Source organism: Prunus avium, chromosome 4 (genome assembly GCF_965620075.1).
Source record: "Prunus avium chromosome 4, drPruAviu1.hap1.1, whole genome shotgun sequence".
NCBI classification, from domain to species: domain Eukaryota; kingdom Viridiplantae; phylum Streptophyta; class Magnoliopsida; order Rosales; family Rosaceae; genus Prunus; species Prunus avium.
In genome coordinates this window covers 19262998-19279870 of record NC_142287.1, presented here as the reverse complement: position 1 = coordinate 19279870, position 16873 = coordinate 19262998, and the positions used below count along the sequence as shown (strand labels likewise).

The 16873-nt window shown below is 38.2% G+C and overlaps 2 protein-coding genes and 1 pseudogene across 2 annotated transcripts; all 3 read right to left on the bottom strand.

The window, feature by feature from the left end:
* Positions 1-9705: 9705 nt before the first annotated feature.
* LOC110773702 (desmethyl-deoxy-podophyllotoxin synthase-like) lies at positions 9706-12422 on the bottom strand. The gene is made up of 2 exons (XM_021978225.2): positions 10855-12422; positions 9706-10516 (listed from the first exon to the last, which is right to left on the bottom strand). Exons 1-2 carry the CDS (start codon positions 11218-11220, stop codon positions 9893-9895), a joined length of 990 nt encoding a protein of 329 aa, XP_021833917.2. The 5' UTR covers positions 11221-12422; the 3' UTR covers positions 9706-9892.
* Positions 11297-11770, bottom strand: LOC148294974 (premnaspirodiene oxygenase pseudogene; annotated as a pseudogene).
* Positions 12423-12570: 148 nt separating the features above from the next.
* Positions 12571-14167, bottom strand: LOC110773697 (serine acetyltransferase 1, chloroplastic). The gene has a single exon (XM_021978217.2). The coding sequence runs from the start codon at positions 14037-14039 to the stop codon at positions 12852-12854; it is 1188 nt and encodes a 395-aa protein (XP_021833909.1). The 5' UTR covers positions 14040-14167; the 3' UTR covers positions 12571-12851.
* Positions 14168-16873: the final 2706 nt, after the last annotated feature.

Here is a 16873-nt window from a genome sequence, read left to right as displayed (position 1 = left end):
AATCATTGATCCGGAGTATCCAGGACTCCGATTCTTGATCCATGAGTTCCTACATGATCTTAGAGGTACCTAGATCAACATACTTGGAAATGGAGCCGATCCAATGGTCCAAACATATCGAACCCGGATATCGCTTAATATGCGTAAATCCGTTCGACCATCAAAAGGTAACCAAATTTGAATCCGAGCATACCGTCGTGCTCGGGACAATATGAGGAACATTTTAGGATAAAATGGGCCACCACCCCCATGGCCCACGCGCCGGCAGTGCGTGGGTGTCTTGAGAAAATTCCGACCAATGCCAAAAACTAACCAGAACTAGCCGGAACAAAGCCGAAACCGTCGGCCAAAAATGGGTATTTTGAACTATCTGTAAAACCTCAAAATCGATCTACAATACCTACATAAACAGATAGAGCATGATGAGGGGATGAATTTCCATACCTCACTCTACGGAATTCGCCGTCGGAATCGCCGAAAAATGCAAGAACACCGCCTAAAAAACCTAACCCTTTTCTCATCTCCGAATCGAGCTCACTGCCAACAAATTGAATCGGGTTTGGGTGGGTTTTGTAGAGGGGGATGAGGGGAACATTTTTCGTGAAGGTGGCACGGCAAACCGGTGCACGACGGCGTCGTATGATGGTCCGAAAGTCGAACAGTCACTACTGCTACAGTGACTGTTACGAATTGGCAAGGAGGAAGAACAAGAAGAAGAAGAAGTGGCGGGGGAAGAAGGAGAAAAATAAGGAAATTTGCTACAGTAACAAATTTAAAAATTCCCTTTACGTCCTTTTCTTTTTCGGACATTTCATCCTTCATTACAACTCGAAATTGGGCGTGCCGTATGTCTACGAACTCGTATCGACGAGCTCTAAGCAATGGTGCCACTCATTTTCCCAAAATCCTTCCGGATCAAAAAATTACCAAAGTGACCCTACACCCCAAGGGCAAAATTGTAATTTCACAATTACATAAATTAAACAAAACGATTAAATTGGGTCAAGGGTGTTACACCTTAGCTCCCACAAGAACCTTAGCTCTCACAAGAACCCTAGCTCTCTTTTCTCTCACCCTTGCTCAAATCTTTTGATGCCCTTGTAAACACCCAAGAATTCACCCTCTTGAATTCTCTTGTAAAACTCTCAATCTTGAGTTTTCTCTCATCTACCTCTCTTCCCATTAACCTAGCCCTAAAAGTCCAATTTATAATGTATAGGACTTGGGTTACAAGTTAACTAGGAATAAGAAACCAAAACCATATTAAATTAGGCTAGAAAACCAAAAATAATAGAAAAACCCAACCTAAAACACTAAGGGCTCGTTTGGTACACAGGACTGTCTTGGCATGGACTATGCTTAGGGACTGTCTTGGCTTGGCTTGGCTTGGTCTAAGTTGGATAACACTTATCCTGCGTTTGGTGTATGCTTGGACTAGGACTAGATTTTTTTATTTTTTCAAAACTATCTATGTATATGTATATATGTATAAATATATATATTATGTATGTGTACATATGTATTTTATAATATATGTGACATGTATGTGTATATACATGTATATATATATTATAAAATACATATATATATATATATACATACATTATACATATATAATATATGTGTATATAGGTGTATATATTTTATATTATAATATATACATGGGTATAATACATACATATATATACATGTATATACATGTATATATGTATATTACAATATATATATAATACATATATAATGTATATGTGTATATATATGTGTGTATATGTATACTATAATACATACATGGATAATATACACATATATGTATATATACGTATATATATGTATTAATATGTATATGTGTATATGGGTATATTATAATAATAATATACATGTATATATGTATATGTATATTATATATATTATATATGTATATATGTGTATGTATATATATACACATATATGTGTATGTATATATACACATATACAGCGGCGGATCCAAGAATTTTCCTGGGAAGGGGCAACATTTAAAAGGCTAAAAGCCAAAAGAAATTCCCGAATTATTCGAAAGAGGATTTAGGGTTTATGGTTATACAAAGATAACCAAATCAGAAAACAAAAATAATATCTCTAAAATAAACAACAATATTAAAATATATAAAAAACAAAAGGAAAAAAAAAAAAAACCAGAAGAATTTTTTATTTTTTTTTTAAAAACTTCAAACTTGGAGGAGAGGGATGGATCTGCAGCAAGACTCAAGAGCACGCAAAGCTTCTTGAAGAATCATTCAACGCAAGGTATCCCTTGGTCCATTTAATTCCAACTTGGACTCCAAGAACATACTCTTCCGTTCTGTGGAAATAAGGCTTCAAATCTGCTCTTAAATTTATTTTTTTTTGCCTGGCCAAAACGACGTCGTTTGGCCAGGACTTAAAAAACAAAACAAAAGCTGCACTCAGCGCAGCATCGCAACAAAGAAAAGGAGGTTGCTGGGTTGCTGAGGCATTTTTTCGAACAGGTGGTGGGCACCTCCAAGGTAGAGCTAAGGGGCAAACTCCGGCGACTTCAAAACTTTTTCCGGCGAGGGGAGGTGCAGCGGCACCTCCTTGCGCCTCTGTGGATCCGCCAGTGCACATATATGTGTATGTACATATATACATATATACATATATTATATATTTATGTGTATATACATGTATATATGTACATTATAGTATATGTGTAAGTAAGTTTAATAATAATAATATATGTTATTAATTTTACAATATAATATATGCATTTTATACATTGGTGAGCATTGGGACTAGCTAATCCTCCCTTTCTACATGGGATTAGTAGTCCCCTCCTAAGAGCAACTCCAGCAGCAAGGGCAAGGGGAGGGCTAGGGAGGGGCAAGCCCAAAAACTCGTTCCCAGAAACAAAACCTAGCCCGGGCAAGGTGTGGGACCCAGCGAACTGGGCTGGCCCGAGGGCCAAAACTCGTTTTGAGCTGACGTCAGCCCTGGCGTTCAAATTTTTTTAACGTTGGCGCGTGTAGCACACGCGCCAACGTTAAAAAAAATTTGACGCGCCCCGCTACAGTCCCCAAACGGCTCTCTTCCACGTGGCGCAAGCTGGGCTCTCCGATTCGATCTTTTCCAGCAATCCAACGGCTCCGATTTTTTGTGCAATAAAAAATTGAAAAAAAATCGAAATTTTTTTAAAAAAATTCCAAAAAAATACTGAATTTATTTTCTATAAATACCAACAAATACTCTTCACTTTTAACACCAAATCCTCATACATTTTCTTCTCCTTCTACTCAATATTAAGTTTTTTCCCTTTCAAGTTGTATTTTTCTCTAGGAAATAGTATGGGTTCTTCTAATGAAATCGGAGGGGCATGGAGCACGATGGAAGATGTTTTGTTGTGTGAGTGTTGGGTCCAAATTATTCATTGTCCCGTAACGGGTAATGAAATGAAATTCTGTCATATGTGGAAAAAAATTCATCAGGAATTTTGTGAAAGGGCAATGGGTTCGACCCGTACGGAAATGGCATTATCTAGTAGGTGGAAAATTCTTAATAAAGAGTTGGCGAAATGGAGAGATGCCTTGGCAAAAGCGATGAACAACCATAGAAGTGGGGAAAACCTTAGCAATGAGGTAAATTATTTGTAATTTTCGTTTTATTAATTTCTATGTCATTAATTTTTATTTAAATGTTTCTTGCAATTTATATATTTTATTGATATTTCTTGTATTTCCAATATTTATTTAAATGTTTCTTGCAATATTTATATTTTGTTAATATTTATTGCATTTCTAATAATTTGTTAAAATTTCTTGCATTTCCATTATTTTCTTTTTTATACATGTTGCATTGACAATATTTTTTAAAGTTTCTTGCATTTCCATTATTTTTTTTTATAGATTATGCAAGCACAAATGTGGTTTGGTGCTACTGGGCAAGGCAAAAAAAGCTTCACTCATACCCAATGTTGGGAGGCAGTGAAGAATTGTAAGAGATTCCAAATTATTCTAACGGGTCCAGAGGTGGTGTTGAACGAAACGCCACTCCATGAGACACCGACATCGGATTCACCTATGGATTCCCCGATGAGTCAAGACTCACCTATCGAAAAGGAGCCTAGGCCTATTGGGAGGAAAGCGGCGAAGGCGAAGAGAGGGAGTAATTCTACGAAGAATGCATCTAAATTTTTGGAGGAAATTTCAAAGCACCAAGCCATGAGGATTGAAATGGATATGAAACAACAAGAGCATGATATGGCAATTCAACTAGAATATGCAAAAGAAAGGGAGTATATACGCAAAGAAAAGGAGTATGTACGCCAAGAAAACATTGAAAAAAAGGATCGGGAAACCATGGCCATGAATACAAGCCATATGTCCCCCGAATCAAAACAATTTTGGAAGCTAGAACGAAGGGATGTTATGAGACGAAAGCTTTTTCGTGACGATGGACCTAGCAACACGGATTGGTTAAATGATCAAAACCATTAAGTTAGTTTGCTTAGTTTGCTTGCCTTTCATTTCTTAGTTTGCTTTCATTTCTTAGTTTGCTTGCCTTTCATTTCATTGTATTTTTTTAAAAAATAATTTTATTAAAATTAAAAACGTTCACCAAATCTGTCTAAATACACATCTCTCAACCCTTGAACTGCTAGCGAAGTTATTACATTAAAACTGAAAAACAGAATTTATTCCGAAAATTAACTACTAAACTTTGAATGTGGTTTTGGCAGGCCAAATGACCTCAGAATGCCAAAATCCACCATACATCACAGCAAAGCTGTGAGTTTGACTCGTGGCGTCATTCCCTTTCCGAAAAGGTCTTTTGCATCCTAATCAAAGCTCGGACGACAAATCTGCAAATTCCCGCTACGTCCTTTTTCTAGCTCAACCGCGATAAAATCTTCCATTTATTCTACATCAGTAATTCATGTATTTTGTTTTCTTAGTTGTATTTTCTTTTAATGAATGAAGAAGATATTCAACAAAATTCCTTTTTATTCAAAACATTCCATACATAAAAAAAACAAACCACAACCAAAGCATACAAAATAAAAAAACCACAACCAAAGCATTTAAAAAACAAAGCATAACTAAAAATACAACACCAACATAATAAATTAAAAAAACGTCTTCACTTCATTCACCTTCATTGCCTTTCACTGCCCATAAGTGCTCCATCAAGTCAACTTGACGTTGTTCATGAATATACGACGATTGCATCTCCTTGTAGCGATCAATCATACGGGGCATGAAACTACCATCTCGAACCAACGGGTCATGTTGCACTGGTTCTCCATTTGGCCCCATGGGTTTTTCATAAATCCGTGTCAATGCCGTGTTCATGGGATCTGCCTCATACACTTCATCAGCTAGATAATCATACTCATCCTCTACAATCATGTTGTGGAGGATGATACAAGTCATCATTATACTCCTAAGCACCTCTTCGTCAAATAGACGCGCCGCGCCCCTAATAATACCCCACCGCACTTGGAGGATACCAAAGCACCTCTCCACATCTTTTCTGTAACCCTCTTGATAGGTAGCAAATAATTTTTGCTTATGGGATCGGGGATGTGGAATTGATTTGACAAATGTGGTCCACCTTGGGTAGATGCCGTCAGCTAGATAATACCCATTTTGGTAGACGGTATGGTTGATTTCATAGGTGACATTTGGGGCTTCACCACTCAATACATCATTAAACACCGGGGATTGACCCATGACGTTCAAATCGTTTTGAGATCCGGCAACTCCGAAGAAGGCATGCCAAACCCATGTATCGAATCCAGCAACTGCTTCAAGGATGATTGATTTATGCCCTTTCCTATTTCCGTAATCCCCTTGCCAAGCAGTTGGACAATTTTTCCACTGCCAGTGCATGCAGTCAATGCTGCCAATCATTCCAGGAAATCCTCGAATCTCAGCTTTTTGTAGAAGCCTTTGCAGGTCCCTGGGCGTAGGTCTGCGCAAGTAGTCCCTTGTGTATAGAGTTTCCACTGCATCACAGAATCGCACCAAGGCCTCCAAAATAGTGGACTTCCCCATACGAACAACCTCATCCACCTGATCAGCAGATGACCCATACGCTAACATTCGTATAACTGCTGTGAACTTTTGCTCGGGAAGAAGTCCCAAATTTCCAGCAGCTTCTTTCTTTTGAACAAAGTATTCATCATAATTGCAAATATCATGCATGATTTTATTGAATAAATGGGGTTGCATTCTATATCTCCTTCGAAAATCAACATCAGAGTATACAGATTGTGGGATAAAATAATCTTCTAGAAGATTCTTACCCCGAGAATGTCTATGTCTGTCCACATTCGGGCGACGGCCTTCACGTGAACCACGGCGGCTCTGGTTTTCTTCCTCAAGCAAAGCCACAGCTATGCCAAGTTGCTCATCTAGTTCTCTCTGCACCCTCTTGCTTGCAGCTCTTCTATGCATTCTCTCTCTAATTTCTCGCTCTTGTCTCTCCAAAACCTCTTCCATGTCTGCCATTGAGAATGGAGATTGAAATCTAAAATATGAGAAATGAAAATGTAGAGAAGATATGGAAATCTGAGAAATGGAAATGTAGAGAAGATATGGAAATCTGAGAAATGGAAATGTAGAGAAGATATGGTGTGGGAGGTATGAGGTGAGCCTCTGGTTTTATAGAATAATTTAGGCAAATAGAGATGACACGTGGCGCAATTTTAGAGGGTGAAAATCTTATCTGAAATTTGAAATTCATTTGAAATTTGAAATTTTACATTTATCTGAAATTTGAATTTTGAAATGTATCTGAAATTTGAAATTTATCTGAAATTTGAATTTTGAAATGCATATGAAATTTGAAATTCGAAATTTATTTGAAATTTATCTGAAATGTGAAACCGAAAATCTTATCTGTTATGAATAGTATTGACACGTAGGAACCCAAAAATCTTACCCGAAAATATTATCCAAAATAATTGTTTAAGTAAAAAAAATTGTGAAAAAAACAAAAAAATGAATAGTAGTTGCCATGGCAAGGGTTTGATTGCTGGAAACACACATAGCTAAAAAAGGCAAGGGCAGCCACTATTCACGTGAATAGTGTCAGCCCTAGCCCCCCCCTTGCCATGGCAAGGGTTTGTTGCTGGAAATGCTCTAAGGAGGTGTTTTTGGTGGGCCCGGTATTAGCAATCCCATCTAAGACTAGGATTAGATAAAACAAACATGGTACTAAATTTAGTCCAAGCCAATCCTGTGTACCAAACGAGCCCTAAGGGTTCGCGCAGGTAGCATGACTGCCGCTCGAGCGCCCCTTAATTTCATTCAACCGTCCGTGTCTGGGCGAAAAACGTCTCTCTACCTCTCAAGTGCCTTCTGCGTCTGCTCAAGTGCCTCATGCGTCTGCCTGAGCGCCAGCAACATTGCAACAACTCTTCCTACTACTTTCCGCTTGCTTCCTTCTTCTTCCTTGCATCGTTTGGTGAGCTAACTTCAACACAAACATATCCAAGGTATTAGAATTTTATTGAGGAACTTTAGAGTCCAAACTACAACGGATGGGGATTTTTCACACACACACAACTATGGTGTCATGGGCACTTGAGACCCCTTGTCTGCAACTCAAGGTCATTTTTTATTGGGCTAGACCCCGTTGGCAACTTTTGAACAATCATTAGGCTTGAAATAAATCTTTAGGAACCATTTAGTAGAGAGGAGCGGAAAACAAAATGGACCGATTTTCAATCTTATGTTTCTTGAGAAACACACAAAATAGAAAAAGAAAGGAAAGGTCTAACTCCATCAAAGCCCAACCCCCAATGAGCAAGGCTGATACTCATAAAAGCCCATTCTTGGGCCCTTTGCTAATTTTAATAAAAGGGTTCCTTTTTGGTTTTCCTTCTTGCATGACATGTGGAGACAACAATTAAAAGAAATTTCTTCGGTCATCAACACAATGATGTAAGCAAGGAGTTATTGTTTTCTCCTAGTCTTTTTTTTATTAGGTTAGTGAATAAGTCCATTTGTGGTGACTTCTTCTGAGCTATTCTTATGTTGAAGTTCTTCATCACCTTTTTTAGGCGTTCTCAAACAAGCCCGCTCCCTAACACTGCTCATGTTCTCTAAATTTGGATCTACATAGTCTTCGACGAAGGTTGCTGAAAATCACCCAATTGTTCTTTGTCAAGGTAGTTGTTTTCATTTATTTGTTCGCTCTTATGCACACGTAGATCACTGGAAATCATGTTCTCCCCAGATCTATTGCGAATGCGGTGCGAATGCGGTGGTGGGTGTGGCCGTGATGGTGCTTCTTCAGGTGGCAGTGGTTAAGCTCATGGGTTGCTTTAGGGTTTCAGTTATGTTAGGTATGTAGGCTTTGTTTGGGCTTATGATTAATTATGGTGATGTGGGCTAATATTTTAGTGCCCCTTTTGTCCGGTTTAGTTTTTTTTTATATAATATGTTAGTTTGTTGCCTTCTTGGGATTAGTACACTAGACGTCATGTTGATGTCTTTAATTGTACTAGTGAAAGTTTATCTAGTGAAGTTTTTCTTTGATGAAAGGCCCTTTAGGTAGTCATCTAACCCTAGGACTTATGCACTATAAATAAGGCCCTTAGGTAGTCATATTATTTGTGACTGTGAGTGTGGCACCGAGGATAATATCAAGGAGATTTGCTAGGAATCGAATCCTTGATTTAGGGAGATATTCATATCTTAAACTAAGGATAATTGGCTAATTAAATATGATTTAATTAGCACAATTATTTGACCTATGGAATATTCCTTTATCCACGTGTCACCTTCTAATTGGTTGCCAAAATTCATGTTTAAGTCTAAACCAATTTTTTGTAACATATTGTGGTGATTGCACCACCACTCTGTCAATATGTTGAGTATGATTGCTAAAATCCATCCACTCTTGTGTAACAAGATGATGTAGGAAATTTATATTGCCTGCATGAGCAAAGAAACCACAGTTTTTTAAACCCATCTTATGTGAGTGATCAATATCAAAGGACTGGACAGTGTAAGTGCAGAGGAGCTGCTCGGATCCCTCCAAATTTATGAACAACGCATTCAGAATGCATGTTCCACATCGTTAGAGCAAGCTTTGGAGTCAAAGCTGAATTTTCCAAACCAAAAGGTGGCCGTGGGCATGGTCGAGGCCTAGGAAGAGGTTTTTTTTATAATCGTGGTGCATCTTAGGAAAGGAGAAATGCATATATTAGAGGAAAGAAGAATGTCAAATGTTACAGTTGAAGGAAAAGGAAAAATCAAGATCATTCAGAAGGATGGTAAAGAATACGCCTCTGATGTTTGCTATATACAAAGAATGAAGAGCAATATTTTTAGCGTCGGTTAGCTCATCCAGAAGGGATATCTCGTAGACATGGAGAATAATTTTCTGCTGAAAAAACCAAACATAGAAACCACACTATGTCCCAAAGATACCCGTGCCTGAGTAACCTCAGCCCATGACTAATAAAACCAAAAAAGAGCTATAAGAATCTGTTTGGTAATAGAACAAATTATAAAGATATCTTTTAGTTGTAATTTTTTAGTAATATTCATATACAGCTTTCTGTATTTTTTTTCCCTTCTCTTCACCTTGATCTACCATCTTTTTCACGTTCCTCCCGCTTTTCCATTCTATGTCTTTAATTAAAACAAAAAACATATAGCGAAGCCGACGACACGGAGGGCTGGCAAAGAAAATATGCATGCTAAATCAATATTTTAAACAGAACGAGCTCTGAATGGCCTACTAAACCATATTCAGAACATTGGATACATGTGAACCATGATCAAATTCTAGAACTTATTACATTAGGAAGTAAAAATCTGCAGGAGCTGGGTACTTCTGTTTCTGGCGTAAATGGAAGCGTGCCCTCTATGCTGATGCCATGTTCTTAAGCATTTGGCTCCAGATGATAAGGAGTAGGAATCAAGTGTAGTTCTTCCTTTTTTCTAACTGTGACGCCGAAAGTCTCGGTCATGTCCAAACCCTCTTGCTTCATTCCATTGGGGAGTTTCCAATCAAAATGGTACAGCAGTTGTGCAAGAGGAAGCTCAATATTTGGTATAGCAAATGTTATGCCCGGACATATCCTCCTTCCTGCTCCAAATGGGATAAATTCAAAATTAGTTCCCCTGAAATCAACTGAACTATCAAGGAATCTCTCTGGACAAAATGTTTCTGCTTCAGTCCAATACTTAGAATCTCTTCCAATTGCCCATGCATTCACAATGACTTTGGTTTTAACAGGTATCCCATATCCATCAATCTCACAACTTTCACTACATTCTTTTGGAAGCAACAAAGGAATAGGAGGGTGTACTCTCAAAGTCTCTTTGATTACTGCCTTTAAGAATTTCAATTCCTGAAGACCAGTTTCCTCGACATTGCCTTTTGTACGAAAGACCTGCCTAACCTCTGCTTGTGCCTTTTTCATAACCCTTGGTGTATTCAGCATTTCTGACATTGCCCATTCCACTGTCGATGATGATGTTTCACTCCCAGCTGTGAAAATGTCCTGAAATAGAATACATGTATTTCAGTAGTATGACCAAACATCATTTCTTGTACATGTTGCAAACAATTTTAGTTTAAACCAGTTCCTTGTTGTTAGGTTCTTTCTAAACTGATATCATGCCCATTCTTTCAACAGCAACTTAGGGGAATGTGTGTATGAAGTAGATTGAGTGAAGAATACATAGAGAAGTCAGAAGAGAGATTTCTGTTTCAATAGGATTAACCATAAACATTGAGTGAAGAATACATAGAGAAGTGAATTATTGGGTGCCTAAGTAAACTTTGTTAGTGGAACTATGAAAAACTTTATGGTAAATACATAAACATAAACATACTAACCAGGAGAACCGCTTTGATATTGTTCATTGTTAAAGGAACTTCAAGCTCACCATGCTCCTGCAGATTCAAAAGGACACCTAATAGATCGTTTGCTTTGTCCTTGCCTGTATTCTCGGCTTCCTCCTTGCTGGCTTTATGCTCTTTGACAATGTTGTCAAGTATCATGTCAATTTTCCTATGAATCTTCTCAAGTTTAGGCCTCTTCCCACTGATCACTTGAAGTATTTTTGTAGAAGGGAATACATCTGCAACCTCAAAACCGCCAGTTGCCTCTGCACCTTCCCTGACAGCTGTTATGAGCTCTTCTTGGACCTGGTCTTTGCATTTGTTACCAAAGGCCACTCTAGCAGTAATGCCATACGTCATGGAAAAAATTTTCTCGCCAAGGTTTATAGGCAATCCGATGTTTGAAGAAATAAATTTGAGTAAATCAGATACCTCTTCATCCCTGATTGATTGGGAATGAGTCTACCCGTTTCGAGTTCAGCAGCACGGATCCGCAAATTTTCCTCATCTGTCTCCAGTAATCTCCATAAGGTGCAAAAGCAATGCCAGAACCACCATAAGAGATGATATCCGGAGCAAGGAGGAGTGGCCTGTAAGAAAAGATGCTGTCATGAGTTCTCATAATCTCCTTGGCAGTTTCTGGTGCAGAGACCACAACAGCTGAAACTTCACCCAATTGCAAGTGCATAAGGGGTCCATAGATCTTAGCCAAGTCTCTCAAAGTGTGATGGGGTAGAGAACCAACAAGTTGGTGCATATTTCCAATTATAGGAAGTTTCCGTGGCCCTGGAGGTAGCTTTAAATTGGAATTCTTGGTTCTGTGTCTCTTGCATATCTTCAATATCATGACGATAAAGAGGAAGATGGTGAAGAGGGTAGGCAAGGATCCAGAGGGAAATTGAAACTCCATGTAGAAAATGTAGAGAAAGGAGAGAATTTATCAAAGTTGACTCTGCAACTAATGTTTTATACATGTTCAGGATTATAGAAGATGCTTCATGCAAGATTCTGCTTTGGCTTTTAGTTCTGTACTTTGGCAGTGTGAATGAAAATGGACATAAGGTAAAAAACCAAAAATCAATTCCTGAACAAAGCCACCAGCCACTATGAGCAATAAGCATGAAGATAAATAGTCACCTAAATTTCAACCCTTTGGCTAATAACCATTTTTTTACTTTTTTGGTTAATGGTGTGTGAAATGAGCAATAAAACTCCAAACAGTAAAATGTGATGGGGAGGAAATTGCAGCTCCTTCTCATCTCTCGGCCACTTGCGTACTTTAGGCCAAAACATTTGGTTACTCAAACATATTCTTTCTGAATGTTACTCTTTTACTGGGAAATTGACAAATCACATTCCTCTTTCCGAAATGCTTGAATTCATAGCACCATCCAAATTTTGTGAACAACTAAGGAATATATGAATAGATACACTGGTGTAATGACAGGACTTTCCTTTTGGCTTCTCTCCCTTTTGCTCTACAATATTCTTCTCAATAATACTAGTTTCAATTCAATACGTTAAAAATAACGTAGTTGGATGAACTAATAACTGTGGAATATAAAACACAGATGTTGTTGTTATATCTATAGCTGGCACATTTGAAGAATAAAAAAACAAATAGAAACCACATTGTCCCAAAACACAGATGTTGTTGTTATATCTACAAAACAGAGATGTTGTTGTAAAGATAAAACCAGCCATCACAGATTCACAAGTAAAAATACTATTTCAAACCTTCATATCCATAAAAGATAAAAGTCTCAACATCTTAACATGATACAAACAGTACATAAAATCACAAGAAGGCCAGCAACACAAACCAACAGCTGCTTCAACATAACTTACCAGCTTCAAGGCACTCTGTTTGCTTATTAGGAGAACTTGAGTTCTCACTTAAAGCACAAACAGAAACAAGCCCCCAAATACACAAAACCAACTAATTGAAAATTCAACAGGCCCAACAACCTAAAATGAGAAGAAACAGGCCTCTAAATAACATAATCAGACCACTCAGACATGTTGTAAGTATGGTCCATGGTGTAGCTAGGAATCTTGTCATGCTTGATTGGATTTTCTTTCCCTCCAAGCAGCCTAGCTGGGTTCCCAACTGCAGTAGTCCTTGGAGGCACTTCCTTTAGAACCACAGAACAAGCCCCAATCTTTGCCCCTTCACCAATTTTGATGTTGCCCAAAATACAAGTCCCTGCCCCAATAAGCACCCCATCACCAATCTTTGGGTGCCTGTCCCCTGAGGCCTTTCCAGTCCCTCCCAAGGTCACATTGTGCAAAATTGACACATTGTTTCCGATCACCGCCGTCTCGCCGACAACAACTCCGGTAGCGTGATCGAGCAAAATCCCATGTCCGATTTTCGCCCCGGGATGAATATCCACCGCAAAAACCTCAGATACCCTGTTCTGGATCAACAAGGCCAAGACTGTCCTGCCCTGTGACCACAATTTATGTGCAATCCTATGCGATTGGCATGCAAGAAAGCCTTTGAAATTCAAGAAACAGTGAGTATAGCTTACGCAAGCTGGGTCCCTCTCTTTCACTGCCCTTAGATCATCCTTGACGGCCTTGATGACTTCTTGATCCTCTGTGAGCACCCCCATGAAAATATCAACTAGAGTACCAAGAGAGAGACTAGAATTGCTCAGTTTGACAGACAGATGATTAGCTAAGGCACTTTCTAGAGATGCATGTGCCAAAATTGAAGTGTAAATGAAATTTGACAACATGGGTTCTTGATTAATATCTGCCCGAGCTTCATCTTGCATTTTCAGCCATAGCCCATCGTCCTTGTCTTCATCTTGCTCAAGATCGTCCAGGATTCTGCGTGTATGTGTGGTTTTTGTGCGATTCTGGCAAATGGGTAGACAAGAAACTTGATCTGAGAAATTGACACGGCAGAATCTCATGAACTGGTACGGATCTTCGTCCGTTTTGGACCTGTTTGGATCCCGAGAAAGTGGCTTGTTTTGGGATGAGCCAGTTCTTGAAGTGTCAATACAAGCAGCCATGGGATTCAGGATTGCTTGCTGTTTGGGAAGTGAGGAAATGGGTGAAAGGAATTGAAAATTTGTGTGGACAGAGGAGTTGGGTGAGAGAAGTTCCTGGGTGGAGAGAAAAGGGGAAGCCTTATATAGGCTTCGAGCTACGGCCAGACCTTTCATGGAAAATCAGAGATTTTCTCGGAAAAGTTGGAAGAAATATAATAAACAGATAAATCAAAATGAAAGAAAGAACTGGATTGTGTGGAGGCTCCGTGGAGAAGGCCTGGTCTTAAGGCAGCATTTCTCTATAATTTATAGAGTCACTATCTATGTCAGGAACACGTTAGGTCATTCGTGTATGGCTTGCAATCTCACATACATCTAATCTTGTGTACTGTCTTTTTTCTTTCTTTCTGTAGTGGGTCATTACTTTTTCATTTTGGTTGGGTCCAAGTTTTTTTTTAAAAATCTAACAAGGACGAATATTGCAAGAAAAAGTCCTAACGGCTAGAAATCTAAAAATGAAAACATCAAAGGTGATCGTACAAATATGATTCTATGGAGAAAATTAGTCATAAATTTCAAGTTTTTGCACCACAAGGTTATCTGCTTTCTATTTAAGATTTCCAATTTGGGTACCATCAATAAGAGCAAATAGCTTTGTTGATCAAAAAACGTGAGATGTACTTTGTATAATGGGAGGGGTAAGTTTTATATATATATATATACAGAAATTCTCTTATGCGGACATCCGGACGTTATTATCGTGCGGACGCTGTGTATTTTGTACTACCCCTTTCTGTTTTCCTGCATGTTTACAATAGGATCCGCACGATAATAATGTGCGGACATCCGGATAAGAGAATAACTGTATATATATATTTATTTATTTTTTTTTATAAAATTTTTAAATTTTTAAAAAAGAGCTAATTTTCTCACTCCTATTTTCTCCACTTACACTCTCTTTTGCTTTTTAATACTTTTTAATCAATTTTGTTCTTTCTCTTTCCTATTCTACCCTCATCCTCCATTAATTTAGGGTTTAGGGCTCAAGGAAATCCTTGCGGTAGTTAACTAGGCGGAGCAAGGGCTCCTAGCGAGACTCAAGAAAATCATTGTCGGAAAAGGTGGAGTTGCAGGGGCTCACTCTTGAAAAGTACGGGTGTTGTGAACGAACTAGTTACCTTGGCTTGGATTTCGCCAAGGTGGGGGCTCACTCTAGAAAAGTATGGGTGTTGTGAACAGGCTGGTTACCTTGGTTTGGATCTCGCCAAGGTGGAGATTGTTGGTGTAGGTGGCTCGATACAAGCCATGATGTGTAAGTCCCACATCGGAGAATACAACAATAATATATTTGGTCCATTCCTAATTGCACTGAAGCCTTTTGTGATAAAACCGCCTAGAAGTCTATCTCTCCTAAGTGGTTAAGGTGGGGACAATATTGATGCATGCTTTGGACGGATAATAGACTCTTATTGAGCCCATTTGCGCAACAAATCCTATACAATGTTTTGAACCAAAAAAAAAATAGACCATGTAAACTATAGACCATTACAACTAAATGTTAATTGAATTAACAAATTGACACAATTTTTTACAGGTGGCGAATTGCAACAAGATCTATTCATATGATTTGGTCTAATTTTCCGTAAAAGATATCAACACAACAAAAACAAAAACAAAAAACACTGCAACAACAACATTGAGGGACGAGAGTAAACAGATTTAGCTTGAAATGATTCATACGCACATACGAATATCATGGACCTACCCATTTTATTATCTATAACTTCTTTTTCTTTATCAAAATTGCAAATTCATTGGATAAGTTTTATAACTGCAACCAACACATCCAAAAAAACCAAGCTCGTAAAGACAACAAAACCAACAACCTCAAAAAGACAAGTAAACTTTTATTTCTTTTATCATTTCTTTTATTTGAGATGTAACTTAATATTGGGTTTGGAAATGGATGGGAAGAGATCTACTTTGTGGCTCAAAAATTGACGTGACCTAGCCCAAAATGGTGTCGTTTTGCCCGATTCCACAAAACGCAAGCGGTGTCAACTCAAGAAATGGGTCAACCACTTGCTTGATGAAATGGGTCAACCCTCTCGCCTTCCATGGCGTTTTCCATTCCTTTGGGATCAATTGACTACCTTGCTCAACGTGATTCCGCCATTGATTGTAATACATACACATGATATTAATGATACACTCACATAGTGGTGTATATTTCTTATTGCTATATTTAGAAGTATAAACTTCTCAAACACTCATTTTGAAACACCTGAATTAGTACCACAACGTCAAAAATTATAGTTATAAAGAAAAGTTACTCATTTTTTAAGCTATCGTTAGCATTTGTAAATATAATAATTAAGAGCATTTATTCTACATTCCTTTTTTCTTCCTTTTCCAGTTATCATCTCTTTAGTCGGCTCAGAGAATTAATTAGATGTTAATCCAACTACCTTTAGTCTGAATTAAGAATATAATTATGTCGTTTTCAGAGTTGTACACGAAAAAGAAATAAAGAAAAAAAATGAATTATTCATACGTAATGGGTTACATAACCATAACCAGTGAAGAAGTATTAAACAGAGGGAGATGCATGATTCCTTCTGCCGTGGAAGTAAAGAAGACCAAGGACCGACGAATCACCTACGGTCAAACGCAGCCTTGAAAGTCCTAAGCCAACTTGCTTTTGTGAAGCGCCACTTCATCCCACACGTCATGGTCCTCTAGCAAGTCACCACGTGTCCTTCTCCAGACCTATGATCAGCTTTTCAAAGAAAATCAACCGCAAGATTTGCACATGCTTTGGTTTTGTTTTGTTTTTCTTTTGTTTTGAATTTTTTTATGGGACCCCCCCAACCCTCTGTCTCTCTCTCTCTCTCACTAATCACTCCCTTAGACCAAAAAGAGAGAAAAAAAGAGGATATAATTCAAGAAGAACTAGACTCTTCGCAAGTGCTTCAACGCTTGTGATAGACTTTTTTTTTAAAAATTTA

Coding starts and splice junctions, on each gene's coding strand:
- LOC110773697 (XM_021978217.2), bottom strand. CDS start 14,039: ATGAAAGGTCTGGCCGTAGCTCGAAGCCTATATAAGGCTTCCCCTTTT.
- LOC110773702 (XM_021978225.2), bottom strand. CDS start 11,220: ATGACGTATGGCATTACTGCTAGAGTGGCCTTTGGTAACAAATGCAAA. Junction 10,517..10,854: donor ATATCAAAGCGGTTCTCCTG/GTTAGTATGTTT, acceptor ATTCTATTTCAG/GACATTTTCACAGCTGGGAG.